Here is a 16,086-nt window from a genome sequence, read left to right as displayed (position 1 = left end):
GGCCATCCCAGGATCATGGAACATATAGGAACTACTCCATCCGTGACCTAACTGGTCCACCTCTCCCCCATGAGCAAGCTTCCCTTGGCTGCCCCCTACCCTCTGGCCCTGTCTCTAGTCCTCTGTGTTAGAAAGGATTTCCCTGTCCCAGCTCTACTGATAAATACGGAAACTCCATTTTTATTGACTGTATAAACATCTCTGGTCTGTACATACATTTCATACATCATAGTGCAGGGCCTGAAGGGAGGGCCAAGGGGAGGCACCAGCAGCACAACCGTTCACCCACTTCCCCCAAAGCCCTACCCACTGTGCAAACCAAGGCCAACAGCTCCTGCTCCCTCTTCCTCCTGGGGAAGTCACAGTATGGGGAGGGGACCGGGGGTGGGGGTAGAGGGAGACATGAGGGCTTGGCAGGGGAGGACATATATAAGTGCTAGAATCAAACACTGTAGCAAAACAGGCAACTGGCACAAGCAGCAAGCTGGGGTACGGTGGGGACGGGTATGGTGGCAGCTATAGGGAGCCAGGGACCAGGCTGCCCCTCTAGAGTCTTGCCCTCACCACAGCAGGAGAGACATGCTCCAGAGCCTCTGCCTGCATCCCAGGAGCAAGGGACAAGGGTGCCACAGTGAGTAGAAGATGGGAAGAGAGATGGGAGCTAAGGCCCCAGGCCCTCCCCTCACAGTTCCTCTCTCTTAAACATGTACTGGACACCCACCTGTCCATATACAGGTGGGGGTAGCCAGACCCAGGAATTCTCTGTGGGACTCTGGTGCCTGAGCAGGGTGGGGGCAGAAACCCAGCTCCTAGGAAAGAATGGCAACCCTAGAGAAGTCTTCTGACGACAGCAGCCTGTGAAAGGAGACGGATGGTCCAAGAGATTCCCCTAGCCCAGCCAGGGGGAATGACAGCAGCACACAATGAGAACAGGGGGAAAGGGGAGAGTGAAGAATTCAAGGCAAAATACTGTGGTAAGTAGGGAGGGGGCTGTTTTCTCCACTCTGGCCCTCTGCAAAACTTCACGGCCAAAGAGCAGCTGAAGACAGGGTGTTTCATGCCTCTTCATTCACCTGGGGCCAGTGAGGGAAAGGGGAACCTGGGAGCCCCCTGGCCAGCATATGTGGGGCCCACAGATACATCAACACCACTCTTTGGGTCTGTTCCTGTCCAATCAGGGAAACGGGCCCAGGGACTGAGGGGAGGCACCAGGTCAGAGATATGGGCAAAGAGGAGCTTGGCAGGGGCCTGACCTGGGAGGGGAAACGTGCTCCCCTACAGCCTGCTGGGTAAGCAAGTCCTTGGGCATATGTCAAGGGAAGTCAGGAACTGGATACCTGGACCTATGAAGGGTTAGCAGATGGAGGAGGGGAGGTGTGGGGGAGAAGCCTCTAGCCACTCAAAGGGTGCAGGTCTACTTTGACTTTCTCCCCACAGCTCAGCATCCCAATTGTAGGGAAGAAACCCCCAGAAGGTACAACAGCATCCTTCTTCCCGATGATCTTCCCATTCCGGGTGAAGAAAACCTGGGGGTGGAAGTGGAGGGAGGAATGGAGCAGAGAGGTTCTGGCCTCTTCTGAGGATGCTGGAGCCCCGCAGGCCTGGGCCCCAATCCCTTCCAACTCCCAGCACCAGCTTGTGAGGAGAGACTTAGGGTGATATGGGAAGTGACCACAAGAGGGTGTCCTGAGGCTGGAAAGCAGCCTACCAACCACAGCCTCTGCATCCCAGCAGCTCCTGTTAGCTCAGAACAACTCCCCCCTACCCCCAAGCAGCGCCAGCATCCTCCGCCTTTCCTATCTGGCTTAGTTTTCTTTATTTTTTTCTTTTTTCTTTTTTCGGTTCCAATTTCTATTCTCCACTAACACCAAGTCCTCACCCAGGCTCAAGAACCCAAGTCCAACCCCAAATGCTCCCCTACTTACCACCACCTTCTTGCCTTCATGCTCCTGCTCTATCTCTTCCCCATCTTCTTCCTCTTCCTCTTCTTCCTCTTCCTCATCCCCCTCCTGGTGCAGGTACATGACATTCCGGACGTTCCGGACAGCCCGGGCAGTTGGGGACAGGATCACTGTGTCACAACTATCATCACTGTCACCTAGAAGATCAGAAAACCTGAGTCAGGGAGCAGATATGGCTCAAGGGGTTGAGCACCTGCTTCCCACAGGGGAGGTCCCAGGTTTGGTTCCCAATGCCTCCTAAAAACAAAGAAAAAACAAGCAAAAAAACGTAAAAAAAAAAATCAGGGGAGTCAATGTGGCCCAGTGGTTGAGTACCAGCTTCCCACATATGAGGTCCCAGGTTCAATCCCTGGCACTGATACCTCAAAAGAAAAAAAAAAAAGAAAGAAAAGAAAACCTGAGTCCTCTGAGACTCTTCCCACACAGCACCCTCTGCCCTAACCAGCCTGGCTTACCCCACTCACCCTCACTGTCCAGAATGTAGTCTCGCGGGAACATGATTCCACAGCCCATAATGTCCCCTTTGTAACAGCGTGGTCCAAAAGGGTCCCCCACACCGCTGCCATGGAAAATCTTCCCATCATCTGTTGAAGGGAGGGAAGAGGATACACCCTGATGAAGTGGGAGCTGACACTGCCCCCATCCCCTAGTGTGGCCCTGCTTGAGAGTGAACACCTCTGTACCTCCCTGTCTGGCCCAGAAGGAGGAAGGGGACAGTGTGAACAAAGGTGGAGAGGCGGGAGTGGGAAGAAGGCACCAAGTGAAGAGAGACACAGCCGGACAGCTCCAAGTGCTCAGGGGGAAACTCCTCTGGGAAGCGATGAGCATTCAGGGGAAGGGAGGGGAGAGGTAGGACGAGGAACTCAAGGCTCAGTCCTTTTCTAAAGAAAACACTAAAGGAAATCAAGCAAATAAAAAAAAAGAAGGAAATGAAAGATCTGCAGAATCCGCAGGAAGGGCGCAGAGGGAGCCAACTCCGAGTGCTGGAATGTCCAGGCGAGCCCAGGCCTCCCGCCCATCTTACTCCCTAGCTCTCAGGGCTGGGAGGAAAAACAGATGAGAAGAAAGCAATAGTGGCTTCAAAAGGGGAGCTCAGGGGAGAGTCTGTCCTGCCAGATGCTGGAGGAGAGAGGCCATTTATTAGGGATCAGGAAATGGATGTCCCTGCGCCTCCACCTCCCCCATAAAACCAGCCTCCCAGGGCCACCGGGACGGATGAATCATGCCTTCTACTCACCTGCATGGTAGGCCACAGACCCTCTGCTCCAGCCAGGGTGCCTGTTCTTGGGATAATCCTGCACCAAGAGGAGAAAAGAAATGATCTAATACAATGCACGTAAAAGAAGCCATGGGAAAGCAGTGTCTGAACCCTGAAGCTTCTGGAATAGACCCCAACACCCCAGCCTCTCACATCCTTCTGGTACTTGGGGTTGCAGGGAAACCAGGGAAGGTTAAAAGTTTGCCTAGGGAAACGGACTTTGGCCCAGTGGTTAGGGCGTCCGTCTACCATATGGGAGGTCCGTGGTTCAAACCCCGGGCCTCCTCGACCCGTGTGGAGCTGGCCATGCGCAGTGCTGATGCGCGCAAGGAGTGCCGTGCCACGCAAGGGTGTCCCCCGCGTAGGGGAGCCCCACGCGCAAGGAGTGCGCCCGTGAGGAAAGCCGCCCAGCGTGAAAAGAAAGTGCAGCCTGCCCAGGAATGGCACCGCCCACACTTCCCGTGCCGCTGACGACAACAGAAGCGGACAAAGAAACAAAAGCAGACAAAGAAACAAGACGCAACAAACAGACACCAAGAACAGACAACCAGGGGAGGGGGGGAAATTAAATAAATAAAAATAAATCTTTAAAAAAAAAAAAAAAGGTTGCCTAGCTTTCAAGGCCAAGGCCGCAGGCTGCCCCACCCCATATCCAGACCTCAGAGTGTGTGGTAGAGTCACAACACACTCAGGGGCACACAGACACACACAACTGTGCTCTGTATCAGGTTAAGATCCTCCCTCCACCACCTGCCCCACCCCAGCTTCCCCAACAGCCCCAGAGTTGAGGAGCTCCAGAGGCAAAAAGCTCAGCACTAGTCCCCACCTTCCGGGCCAGTCCCAAGGCAATGTAGCATTTCTCTCCAGGATCCACAATCTCCACTTCGAAGTAGTGGCTGCGGGTGCTCAGTGGGTGCCGGGCCTGAGCTAGTCCCACATCGACAATGCTCTTGCCCTTCCCCAAGTACTCCAGCAGCTGTGGGGGAGGGGGAAGAGTCAGTTGGGGGGCAAGCTGACACCCACCCTGGAAACCTGGTCCCAAGGCTGTTTGGGTACCAGTTTCCCAGGTTTGACGAATACCCTTGGGTGAAAGGGGAAGGATCCTAGAGGCACAATGTGGGCCTCAATGTCCAAGGCAGCCCGGGAGAGGAGGGCTGGGGTGGGGGGAGTAAAAGTGACCCCATAAGCAAGAGGATCCCCTTGTCAATGTGGCAACCGCCTTCCCCTGGTTCATAGGCCAGCCAAATCTAAAGACCCTCCCCTGCTTTCTGGGAGACAGGAGGGCAGCACAGCACTCTAGATGGCCCAGGGCAGGCAGCGACACCAGGGGGGTCTCTAGGCTCTCTCAGCACTTTCCTGCATAACACTGCTGCTTTCTCTGGCAGGAAAGGTCCACTCCAGGGGCCTGAATATAGAGAAAAGAACAAGCGAAGACCAGGCTGAGAGGAAGCTGATGGCTTTCTCAGGGGGCCTGAATGGAGACAGGGAGGATGCAGAGGTTAGGTGCCAACCTAACCTGTGGGATGGGGTAGGTGAGCTCAAAGGTCAATTCTCTCTAGGATGGGACCCATAATTTCACAAGGTCTTTGTTCTACTTGGCTCTGATTGGAACTGTTAACTGGGTCAGGGAGGTGCTGGGGGGAGCCAAGGAACCCTGAATAACCAACTCTACCTCTTCATTTAATGTGAGGGAGGGGGAAGGTCAGAATGAAGACTAATGCCAGGCTTTCCTGTTCCTAGCCCCTCGCTTCTATTTCAAGCTGAAGGAGGGATGTGGGGATGGGAGGAGAGATGACTGATAGGTTCTTGGGGCTCTTCAGTCCCACACAGTCCTGCCTGAGCATGATGGGGCAGCAACCCCCATCTGGGAGGATTTATTTATCAGTTGTCATGGTAATAGTGGGGCTATGACTCAACCCTATCCCCTATTTCCCCCACCCTCAGCATCACCTGGGATTCCTTAATCCCCTTTTAATTGGCCAAACTGTCCCTCAAGACTTTCTTCTACCCTCCCACCCCTGCAGCCCTGAAGAAAATATACGCCCCAGGGACCTCATCCACTTATCCCTGGCAATCCTCAGGATGCTGGCCCTTCACCCTGCAAAGAATTCCTGCCTGGACAGGAAAGGAATTAGGCTCGCCTACACCAGCTTAGATGCCTGTATGTGTCTCCAGCACATGTATGTGTCCTGAATCCTCACCACCCCCTTCAGAAAGTGGGACTACAGGCACTTGGTGCCTTCTGCAACCTTGGATCCCCAAAGCCCTGCCACCTCAAGTCCATCCTCTCCTCCTCTCCAAAGAGAACGGAAGGCAGAGTGGAGCATCAGAGTGGGATCAGGGGAAAGCCAGAGATGTATGGCGGACCACTTAAATCCACACCCAGGCTTTCTTCTCTAATTTATATAGTCAGGATCTACATGTTTCGAGTTACGCTGGCTCTTTTATACTGACACCCTTAACCCGAGTCTTTCTGCATTCCATTGCACAGCTTTCTTTCACTGGAAAGGGGTCGCCCACAGGTTGCCTTCTGATGTACTGGGTATGAAGTATGTGCCCTCGGCCAGTAAGGCCAGCACTACTTGAATTCCGCTCGTTTCTTCATCCTGGCACTCTGCGTGTTCTCTGCTGGGCTTGCTTCCTCCCCTGCATCTCTCCCCAGCAGGCCAGGAGGGGTGTGGCTTGACGCACACCAACTCTTTCACACTCCACCCAGTAAAGCAGCCCCCAGCCCGCCCTCTCCTCCCAGCATTGCAGAACTGGGTGGGGGACCCCACAGCTGCCCTTGATATCCACGCCATCCAACTGGCCTCAGCATAGGAAACACAGTGTTCTCCAGTTCCAGAGCCAAAAGACAGCCGATCCAGATCCTGATCCTTGGGAAAAACCCGCCCAACCATTCCCTCCACCTCAGCCCTGGGGAGGGCAGCTGCTGCAGTTTTGTCTAAGGATAGGGTGGGGATGCTTCCTTCAGTGAAAAGGTCGGGAGGATGAAACACACTAACTTGGGACTCTAAAACCCACACCCTTACCCCGCAGAGAGGTTCAGATAGACTGCTGACATCCCAGATGACTAGGTCCCTGCACAATTTGCCCTCTTCCAAGAGAGGAATCACCCATCAGAAGCTACAAGAAGTCATCTGTTCATGGCAAAGTTGTACCGAACACTTTGGAGCCACCTCTGAACAGCAAGGGGCAGGGAGAGGGGGAAAAGTTCAGCCTCCCACACAGATCCTTTTTTGACTTCACTCTTCCTTATACTACAGCTGTTAGGAAGCTAGAGATGATGGGAGGAATGGGCTGGTTTACTGTCACTTTACACAGACCCTAGAGCCCAAGTTACTAGACTCTTGACGCTGGTCCCTCCACCTGTGCCTCAGATGCTTTAGTGTGAAGGGAATTCAAGAGGCCTGAGTTCAAACCCTAACTTCTGTTCCTTACCAGCTGCTAACCTGGAGCACATGACTTTCATCTCTTTAAGCCTCACTTTCTTCATCAGTAAAATAGGGATGCTACTACCTGCATCTCCAAGAACTGGTATGAAGATTCAGTGAAGCTACTGTCTCAAGGTTAGCAAGGAGCCTGGGGCTCAAAGGTGATCAGTACCCATTTCTGTCCCTCCCTATGTCAGAAAATAGGAGTTCGAGTGGAACATCCTGATAAATTAGTGCTCCCTAAATGTTAGTTACCCCAAAGCTAAACTAGATTGGAACTGCTAATTACAAAGAAGGAAATGATCTTTCATCTTGGGCCTAATTTCTAACTAGAATGGCCTCTTTAGGCTCCCAAAACCGTCCACCTGTTTCTACAAAACTGATGCCCACTCACCAGATTGCTCTACCCCAAATCACCAAGTTCCTGTCTTGCAGTGATCCTCCTCAAACAATGCCCAATCACAGATAATGTTCCTCCACCTTTTTGGTGGGGGTAGAGGAAGCCCTCTCCTTGGGGCTCTGGAAGTCCCTCCGGGGCTTTCTAATCCTCTTCCCTCCTTTGTCTCCTGCCCCTCCCTACCCCCCCAACCCCCCCACTCAACCACCAAAACCCAGGAAGGATACCAGGTGGACATGACCCCACAGAACGGAGGCTGACAGCCAAGCACAGAGGGCGTCCTGCACCCTGACCCCTCCCTGGTACCAGTAGTGCCTTCTCAGCCTTTTCTCCCCTGCTGGTGCCCGCCCTCCTCCCTTTGCCAGCAGAGACCCTAATCCCTCTTGACAGGAGCAAGGGAGGGCTCAGTGCCCCGAGGGCCTAGAAACGGCTGAAATGAGAACCATAAACATGCTCCCAATGGCCAGCTCAGGCCCCAACAAGGTTCCCTCCTGGGTGGGGTCAGGGAGGACCCCTGGGAGGGTGGGGCCTCCTTCACCCCCCTTTGTGTACCAAAGCTGTTGCACCATTGCCAAGGAGCTACGAGAAGGAGCTATGAATAGGAAAGACTGAATGAGTCTAATCCCCCAGCTTTACCTACTGCCCCCCACCCTCCACACATTGCATTGCTTTCCAAGGCCCAGGGGCAGGGGTGAGGTGCAGGGGCAACACCCCCTACCTGAGCAAATACAGCAACAGTTCTTCAACACTCTCAGAACTGGTAAAGAAGGGACCCTCTTTAGGAGGACAAACTGAAGCCACAGGAGGCAGGGAAAGAATTCTACTCAAGAAAGAGCCAGGTCTACCTATATATACTTAGTTTAAACGAACACAACTAAATATTAACAACTGTTGAATCTAAGGAGTGTACATATGGATGCTCACTCTATTTTCTACTTTTGTTGTTTGAAAATGAAATGGGGGGTGGGGAGAGCCAGGAATTGAACTCTCTCTTCTTTATGGGAAGAACCAGTGAGAAGGGAGAAGAGAAGAGAACTGAGACCCTGAACGCAAAAGAATTCCAAGACAGACAAGTAAACTCAGCTAGGAGAGTCTTGGCCAAAGAAACCAGACAGGAGACTGGAAAATTCTTAAGTAGGAATTTAAACTCAGAAGCTCCGGATTCATCTTACAAGGAAGTGGGTAGGAAGAGGGAAGATGCCTGGCTACAGAAGAGCACTCTTGGGTTGAAGGTAATAACATCAGACAGTGGAAAAGGCCATGGGGGTAAGGGGTCAAAGAATGAAGTTCTGTGCCTAGTTTTGCTACTAATTTGCTGTTTGACACTTGAATAAGCCTCTTCACTTTTCTCTGAGACTGTTTTTAGAACAATAGCAAAACCAGAGGCTATGTTGGGCATATTCTGAGTCACAATGAGTAGGAGAAGGGGCTACTAAAGCCCCTTTTGCATCACAGATGCCAAATGTCCTGCACATCAAAGAACTGTTCCACCAAAACTGCCAACAGTTTCCCCACTGAGAAACCCTGGGCTAGATGGCATCAAAGTCTTTCCGAACCTTTATAGTTCTAAAGGGCACTCTACTGAGGACATGGATTAATTACTCCTACCACCCCAAGTAGGAGAAACAGGCTTCAACAACAGAAGGAAGGAAGGGTGCCCCAACAGAGGTAGATGAGAAAAGACAGGAATGGGCAAACAGGAGATACAGCTGTGCTGAGGTCTTTTAAAACAAGAGGCAAGAGCATGGCCCCAAGGACCTCTTCCAGGCTGACACAAATATGACCACTGGGTCATAAATAGTGTCTGGGACAGGAGAAAGGAGTACAAGAAATAAGCAGTGATGAGAGGCCCAGGGGGATGGAAGAAATTGGGAAAGGCATCTTCTTCATTTGAAAGTTGGGATAGTTGGCCAGACTAGAATGGCACATGTCCCTCAAGAGGCTCATGCCCAAGTCAGCACCAGAGGAACAAGTGCTGAAGGAGGTGTGTTCCCATCCTGCCAGCTCTCTCAAGCTGGGGTGAGGGTCTGAGAGAAGAGCTAAACTCAGTGGTTTATGTCTAAAAAGAAAAAGTTCTTAAATAAGTGGCCTGAAGGCATTGGGGAAAAGACGAGGAAGAAGGAAGGCTATTTATAAACGTCTACAAGATTCTGCATCAGTTAGAAAAGACTGCCTAGGAGGAGCTGGGAGCAGAATGGGGACAGGTCCAGGCAGGGAAAGGATGCCAGGAAAAAACTTAAGGAGAGGTCAGGGATGAGAGCTGGCACATCGCCCTGGCTCAGTCCCAAGTTCAACTCTGTAGATGTTGTCAAAATTATGGTGGAAGGGGGAAAGACAGGAAAGAGATGACGGCAAATACGTGGGAACCTGAGGTCTCCTGGCTCACAGCCACTGCCACCCTTGGGACCCCAGTGCAAAAAGGGGGTGCAGGGTGTCAGAAACAGCAGGAAGGCACACTTTCTCCCATTTTCCTTGACTTCGACTTACCTTGAACTCCAGAAGGGGGAAGCCTTGCTCATAATTCATCCCACCTCCCACTGCTTCTGTTTTGCTATCAAAAGCTGACTTGAAAACAGCCTGGGTTGGGGTGAGAAGGCCAGAGGGTGGAGAAAAAGGCCACCCGCCTGGGGGGCCAGGAGCAAGAGGGCAGCAGAGGGACAATTCGAAGTGGGAGGCCTGGGCAGCCCACTAGAGGTCGGGGCGAGACCCCTGACTCAGCGTCCATTCACTTCTAACCCAGCATGACGCACTGAGGGTAGATAGGAACAATTTTCTTCTCGCAAAGCCCATGTGCTTTAAACTCTTAGAAAGTTTAAAATCTACGGAGAAACTAAAGCAGGTATAATAAAACATGTAGAAAGCAAGTTCTAGAGGGTCAAGGATTCTCATCTGCCTCTGTTCTCATCCTCCATAAAATGCAGGGGATAGAAGAGACTGACATTGAAGCGTACTAAAAAAAGATCTCAAAGAACCCACATATGTGTGGGACTTGTGACCACACAAGTCCCCGGGAGTGGAAAGCCTGGGCCAACTGAGCTGGAATCAAGCCAAAGGGGATCCAGGGCACCAAATGTTGAAGGAATCATAAAAGGCAAAAGAGAGCTACTGCTTGTAATAAGGAAGAAAGGGGAACCTGTGCTAAAAGAGCACAGATCTGGACTCAAAGGAACATGTCAAGGCCCTGAGCTATCCTGCCAAAATTCCCAGTTCCCCAAACTCCACAGAACACACTACCCTACTCTCCATTCTAACCAATTCAGATGTATTTATGTGGCCCACAGACATTCTGCCCAGCCCTCCCAGCCCGAGCCCCCTCCTGCTCCCCTGTCGCTTACTTACAGTCCCACAGACTCTAACATCATGCAGCCGGCCCCATTCGTCCTCGTAACTGTCCACCATCATGACACTGTCATCTTCGCGGCCCAGCTCAGCGTTCAGGTGCAGCCGCACCTCCTCACCCAGGGAGTGCATGCCCACTGCGGGGAATAGTCCATCCGGGGACATGGGCATGATGGTGGAGCCCACCTGCAGTGGAGGGAGGGAGAGAGCTACTGCTGGCTTACTTTCCAATAGCTCACCTAATTCTCACAAGGGTACCTTTGAGGTGATGCAACCAATAATCATCACACACATTGATGGGTTAAAAAATAACAGTGCATAGAAAAGTTTAAAAATTCGCTAAGTATTCACGGCCAAGTAAAGGATCTAAGGTAGAAGGCAAATACAAGTCTCTTGATTTGCTGCTAAATACTTTCAGTACATGTGAGTGTGTGCTGGAGCAGAACAGTGGCTGAGGCATGGATGCAAAGAGAATAGGACCCCTCAGCCAAGGCCAGAGAAAGCAATTTTCCCAGGGCAGGAGATGGAGCTGAGCAAAGGACAAGACCTAGGGGTGGGTCTCTCCTATTTGCTCTTGTCCCATCTCTTGATCAATACTAGTCTCTTTCTGAATAGGGAAGGGAGGGAGAAATGCCACAAGGAAAATAAAACACAGAAAGCACACATCCTCAAAGTTTTCAAGCCAAAAACCCAAAGAAGACCCCCAGCTTATAAAGCCTGGCCATAAATTTTCCTTCTTTATATCTGCTAAAAATCTTCCCCCAAACCACCCAATTCTGTTCCCCACAATTTCTGCTCATCCTCTACTGCACTAACTTGCCCCTCTAGGCCCACAATCTGAGTAATGTCCAAGCTTCCCCTGGAGAGGGGAAATGTATTCTCTTACCGACAGGGAACTTCAGAAGAAAGTGAAGCTGGACTAAAGGAGGTGGGAACTAAGTCCATGGGTCCCCGAGCAAGTGCCAGCAAGCAGACTCCTTCTAATTGCTGCCCACAGATCCATGGGCACTGTCAAGCCACTTGAATCCCTCCAGGATTCCCCACTCACCCGCTTCCCATTTTTAGTGAAGAAGATCTGGGCAGTCTGCACATCAAAGGATACAGGTTCAATGCCACAGCCAATCCGGTCCCCGGAGTTACACTTTGACCCAAACTGGCGGCCTTTCGCTCGGCCATTGTACAGCCTGTGGACAGAGGAGTACAGGTACAGGACCTAAGCTTGGCTTCCCAACATTCCCCCAGCACTGCCAGCCAAAGCCTCATCCTGCTGCTCCTAGTCACTCTGTGACGGTATCTACCAGGTCCTGGGTACAAGCTCCACCCTTCCCTCTAAGCCTGCAACCCTCTCAGGCAGCCATAAGCTACCACCTATCCTGATCAGAAAAGTCTAGGAAAGCACCCACGGATGATAGAACAGGAAAAGCCACCCTGAGGACGTTCTTTATGATCTAAAATTCCCACATCCATAAGAAAGGGATCAGGTTCCACAAGAAGGCAACTCACTTGCCATCATCAGCATGGTAGGCTACAGAGTCAGGCAACCAGCCAGGCTGGTGATCCAAGCTGTAGTACTGAGGGACCAGCCCCACAGCAATTGTGCCCCGAACCCCACTGTCCACAATAGACACCTGGAAGGAGAAGGGCACAGTTAGCAGGGTTGGAAGGAATGGAAAATGGGATGAACTGCTGGGGAGTGACAGGAAGGGAAGCTAGGGAGCTGAAGATCAAAGACACAAAAGATATGAGAATCAGAGGAAAAACAGGGCTCTTAAGGGGAGAGCTAGAGGAAAGGGGGGCTACTTTACTAAGATTAGTTAGAAAATTAGTTCCTAGCTATGGAAATAGATGGGAAATAGAGTATGTAATGAGCTTGGGTTAGAGAGCTAGAAAGCATAAGAGTCAAAGTCTGGACTATAAGTCAAAGCCAGCCCAGATGAGGGGCAGGAGAGCAGAAGCAACAAGGCAATAGGACTCCTGGGCACCCAACTCTCAGATTAGAGGTTATGCTTTCCTACAGGACAGCACTGATGGAAAATTCATAACCTGGTCATTGGAACAAAACAATCACACCCCAAATCTCAGCCCCAATCTCACCCCATGTTCTGTCCACCTACTACCTTGATCACCTCAAAATAATTGCTGTCCTTGGTCAAGGGTCGAGAAGCCACATAGCAGCCAACTTCACCAGAGTTTCCATGGTAACTGAAGGAGGAATGAGAGGAAGTCCCATTAGCAGCCTAGTCCAGAACATGGGGGGAAGGTCTCAGCACCCCTAACCCCTACCCCATGAGGGCCAGCAGAAAGGAAAAGCCATGAGGCCACACTTCATGACATCTGCACAGACACCGTAACAAGATACTTCAGGTCACCTACCCACCCTGCTGCCTCCAGCCTGGGCCCAACCCACACCGGACCACAGCAAGTTTGGCTTCTCCTCTATTGCCAGAGGAAAAAGAATGCAGGGCTTCCCTTAGTTGCCTATTAGAGGAATCTCAAAATCCTGTCTAACCTCAGTCTCTCATGCCACAGCTTCAGCCTTTCCCCTCTGATTCTGTCCTCAGTGAAGGTGGAAAACAGCTGGTCTCTATCCTCTGTACCAAAGCCCTTCACAGATTTGGAGAGAGTTATTCAGTCCCTATTCCTCAGCTGTCTTGCCTCCAGGTTAAACAACACTACTTATTTTGCCCTTCAGTGACAACTTTGTGACAAAACTAGAGCTCAGAAGAAGTCAGAGAAGGGGTTCAAGGCATAAAAGAGAGCAAAAACAAACACACAGATAAAACTGTTGGAAAGACCTGGGAGGTGGAAGGCAGGATGTCCCACAGAGTCCTTACATAAAGAGGAAACCCACTGCCTTTTAAATGGCCACCATTCCCAAACCTAACCCTTGAAATGTAAGCAGAAGGAGACTCAAAGACCCCACACACCCACTGGAGTCCTCTCAACAAAGCACATGGGAAACTCCTACCTCAGACTCTGGCAGCCTCCTATCTCTGACATGATCATTTCCATTGCCCAATCAGGAAAGATCCTTGCCAGATCCATTCCTTGATGGACCAGGATAGACAGACCAGGGACACAGGCAGAGGGGAGCTGTGGGTGAAGCAGCACATACTGCTCCACTCAGAAAGGCTTCTGAGGTCTACAGCACCCTCCCTCCCAGTACAGAGTAGATAATCCCTTTCCTCTGAAAAAGCCCTTTTTCATCTGTAAGACCCAGAACAGAAAGGAAAATAAGGAAGCATTCCCCTAAACGCACCTCAAAGTGTCTCCATCTACAAGGATGTGCTTGAACCTCTCCTGATATCGGAAAGCCCGGACCTCCCGAATCTCCCGGATCCGCCGACGCCAATTCAGAAACCGGTAGTGCAGGTTGAGGTCATCCATCTTGTTCATGAGAACAAACCTGCCAAAGAGAAAGCGGATTGAGGAGGACACAGGGTCCAGAACAAAGTGCTTCATCCTACTCAATCTAGAATGTGGGGAGGGCCCAGATAGAGCAACGTAATCCTCTCATGTGATGAATGCTTACTGAGCTCCTACTATGTACACTGTTATAGGTGCTTGGGATATAGCTCTGAACAAAACGGATGGGATTCCTGGTCTCATAAGGTCGCCATTGTAGTGGAGTGGGGGGTAGGGGATAATTCACAGTCAATAAAGAGACACAACAATATTAGACAGTGGAGGAAAAAAACAGGATGATGTGAAAAAAGAATAACCGAGGACTTCTTTGGGTAAAGTGGACCGAGGAAGCTCTCTGAGGTGACATTTGAGTTGAGATGAGAAGGAGCCAGGCATGTGACAAGTTCAAGAAAGTATACAAGGGAAGCAGATTTGGCTCAACTGATAGAGCGTCTGTCTGTCTACCACATGGGAGGTCCAAGGTTCAAACCCAGGGCCTCCTGACCCGTGTGGTGAACTGGCCCATGTGCTGATGTGTGCACGGAGTGCCATGCCACGCAGGAGTGTCCCCCGTGTAGGGGAGCCCCACGCACAAGGAGTGTACCCCATAAGGAGAGCCACTCCGCATGAAAAAAGCACAGCCTGCGCAGGTGTGGCGCGGAGAGGTGATGCAGCAAGATGATGCAACAGAAAGAAACACAGATTCACGGTGCTACTGACAAGAATCCAAGCAGACACTGAAGAACACACAGTGAACGGACACAGAGAGCAGACAACGAGGAACGGGGTGGAGAAGAGGGAAAAAAATCTAAAAAAAAAAAAAAAGAAAGAGTATGGAAAACAAACAAACAAACAAGAGTATGGGGTGGAAGGAAGCTTAGCATGGCAGAGAAATAAAAAACCTGGGTGGCTGATGTATAGGAAATGTGTGGGAGAATGGTACAAGAAGAGATCTGAGAGGAAGGCAGGAACCAGGTCACCACTCTAAAGACCACGGTAAGGAGTTTGGATTTTACTCCAAGTGTGATAGGAAAGCTCTGGAGGGTTTTAAAGGAAATGATATGATATAGTTTGTATTTTTAAAAAGAGCATTCAGGCTGCTAGTTGAAGAAATGATCATGAGAGGAGCAAGAGCAGGTGAATAAGCAAGGTGAATAATTGGGAGGTTCTTGCAGCAGTTTGGGTAATATATGACATCCACTAAGACGACAGCAATGAAGACAGTAGAAAAGTGGAATAATTCGGGTATCTGAACAACCAAGAGTGCCAATGTATGAATGAATGAACGAATCTTTCTGGGGAGCCAAAGTGAGCAAAAGATGAGGTGCTTTTCTCAACCTATTCGCAAAACTCTAGGATAAGGGTCCCTTCAAGGCTTGACCGTGCCTTTCACACAGCAGGTACTTAGTAAGCACGGGCTGGGCTGAATTCAATCCCAGTGTGTACATTACCACTCTTCTGCGGCAGCTACAAGTCACAACCCACCACGTGACTCAGAAAGGTGGGCCCCTATCCCTACGAGCCTCTCCCCTCCCGGGCACTCGGCCAGGCCTTGACCCCAGGTAGATGCTGCCGCCCCGACCTAGGCAGGGCATCTGGTTACCCAGAACTCCACAGCCCAGGCGCCAGCGAGGGGCGGTCGGGCACGGCCTAGCTCGCTCAGACGGGACCGGGGAGCAACGGTGCCCGGCCGACAGCGAGCCCACGTTCAACCTTCCCAGGCCCCGCACCGGGCCGGGGGTGCTCGAGGGAGGAAGCCCAGTGACTGCAGCGCAAGGCCCCGCCCCTGCCCCCGGAACCTCCGCCCAGGACCCCCGCCTCCCGCCTGGGCTCTGGGGAGACCCGAGGCCTCCGGGACCCCGCCCCCGATCCCCGCCTACCGGGGCCGCCGCGTCCTCCTCATCCATAGGCCTCTCAGCTCCGCACACTAACGCTACCGCCACCACCACCACCACACACACATCCGGGTCCCCGCCCTTCCTACCGCTCCCCGATGCCCGCCCCTCCCCTCCACGCAGGCCAATCATCAGCGGCCCCTGACGACAGACACCTGCAGAAGCCAATCGGAAGACTCAAGCTAGGTGTGGGGCGCGGCCCGGTGAAGCCGGGTACCTAGCGCCGGGGATGGTCTGGTAAACCCCCGGGTGGAAGGCGGCGACGTGGCGGCGCGGGTGCTGCGCTGGGTTACCCTGGGCGCTGAGGAGACGCTCTAGGGGCGGCCCCTTCCCTGGGCGGGGCAGGCGGAGAAGGTCGTCACGCACTGGGGAATACTGCGACTATGCCTTGAGTGCT

The 16,086-nt window shown here is 51.9% G+C and overlaps 1 protein-coding gene across 2 annotated transcripts; it reads right to left on the bottom strand.

Moving 5' to 3' along the window:
- Positions 1–154: 154 nt before the first annotated feature.
- SPRYD3 (SPRY domain containing 3) lies at positions 155–15,798 on the bottom strand. 2 transcript variants are annotated; one of them, XM_004467424.4, is made up of 11 exons: positions 15,675–15,798; positions 13,649–13,795; positions 12,516–12,591; positions 11,893–12,017; positions 11,438–11,573; positions 10,390–10,575; positions 4,046–4,195; positions 3,199–3,256; positions 2,426–2,545; positions 1,926–2,098; positions 155–1,526 (listed from the first exon to the last, which is right to left on the bottom strand). In XM_004467424.4, the coding sequence occupies exons 1-11, from the start codon at positions 15,695–15,697 to the stop codon at positions 1,392–1,394; spliced, it is 1,329 nt and encodes a 442-aa protein (XP_004467481.1). In that variant the 5' UTR covers positions 15,698–15,798; the 3' UTR covers positions 155–1,391. The 2 variants fall into 2 exon arrangements, with proteins under 2 accessions (XP_004467481.1, XP_012384052.1); XM_012528598.4 differs by having other exon boundaries at positions 12,507–12,591; positions 15,675–15,797.
- Between the last annotated feature and the right edge of the window lie 288 nt (positions 15,799–16,086).

This window comes from Dasypus novemcinctus, chromosome 12, assembly GCF_030445035.2.
Source record: "Dasypus novemcinctus isolate mDasNov1 chromosome 12, mDasNov1.1.hap2, whole genome shotgun sequence".
In the NCBI taxonomy this organism is placed as follows: domain Eukaryota; kingdom Metazoa; phylum Chordata; class Mammalia; order Cingulata; family Dasypodidae; genus Dasypus; species Dasypus novemcinctus.
The sequence above is the reverse complement of the archived record's forward strand: the minus strand, read 5'-3'. Positions and strand labels throughout refer to the sequence as shown.

Bases quoted from the DNA above. Each gene is read 5' to 3' on its own strand.
- SPRYD3 (XM_012528598.4), bottom strand. From the start codon at position 15,697: ATGAGGAGGACGCGGCGGCCCCG. The intron at 10,576-11,437 runs GTGAGTGGGGAA...CCTCCACTGCAG, and splicing joins TCACTAAAAATGGGAAGCGG to GTGGGCTCCACCATCATGCC. The intron at 3,257-4,045 runs GTGGGGACTAGT...CTCTTGGTGCAG, and splicing joins CCTTGGGACTGGCCCGGAAG to GATTATCCCAAGAACAGGCA.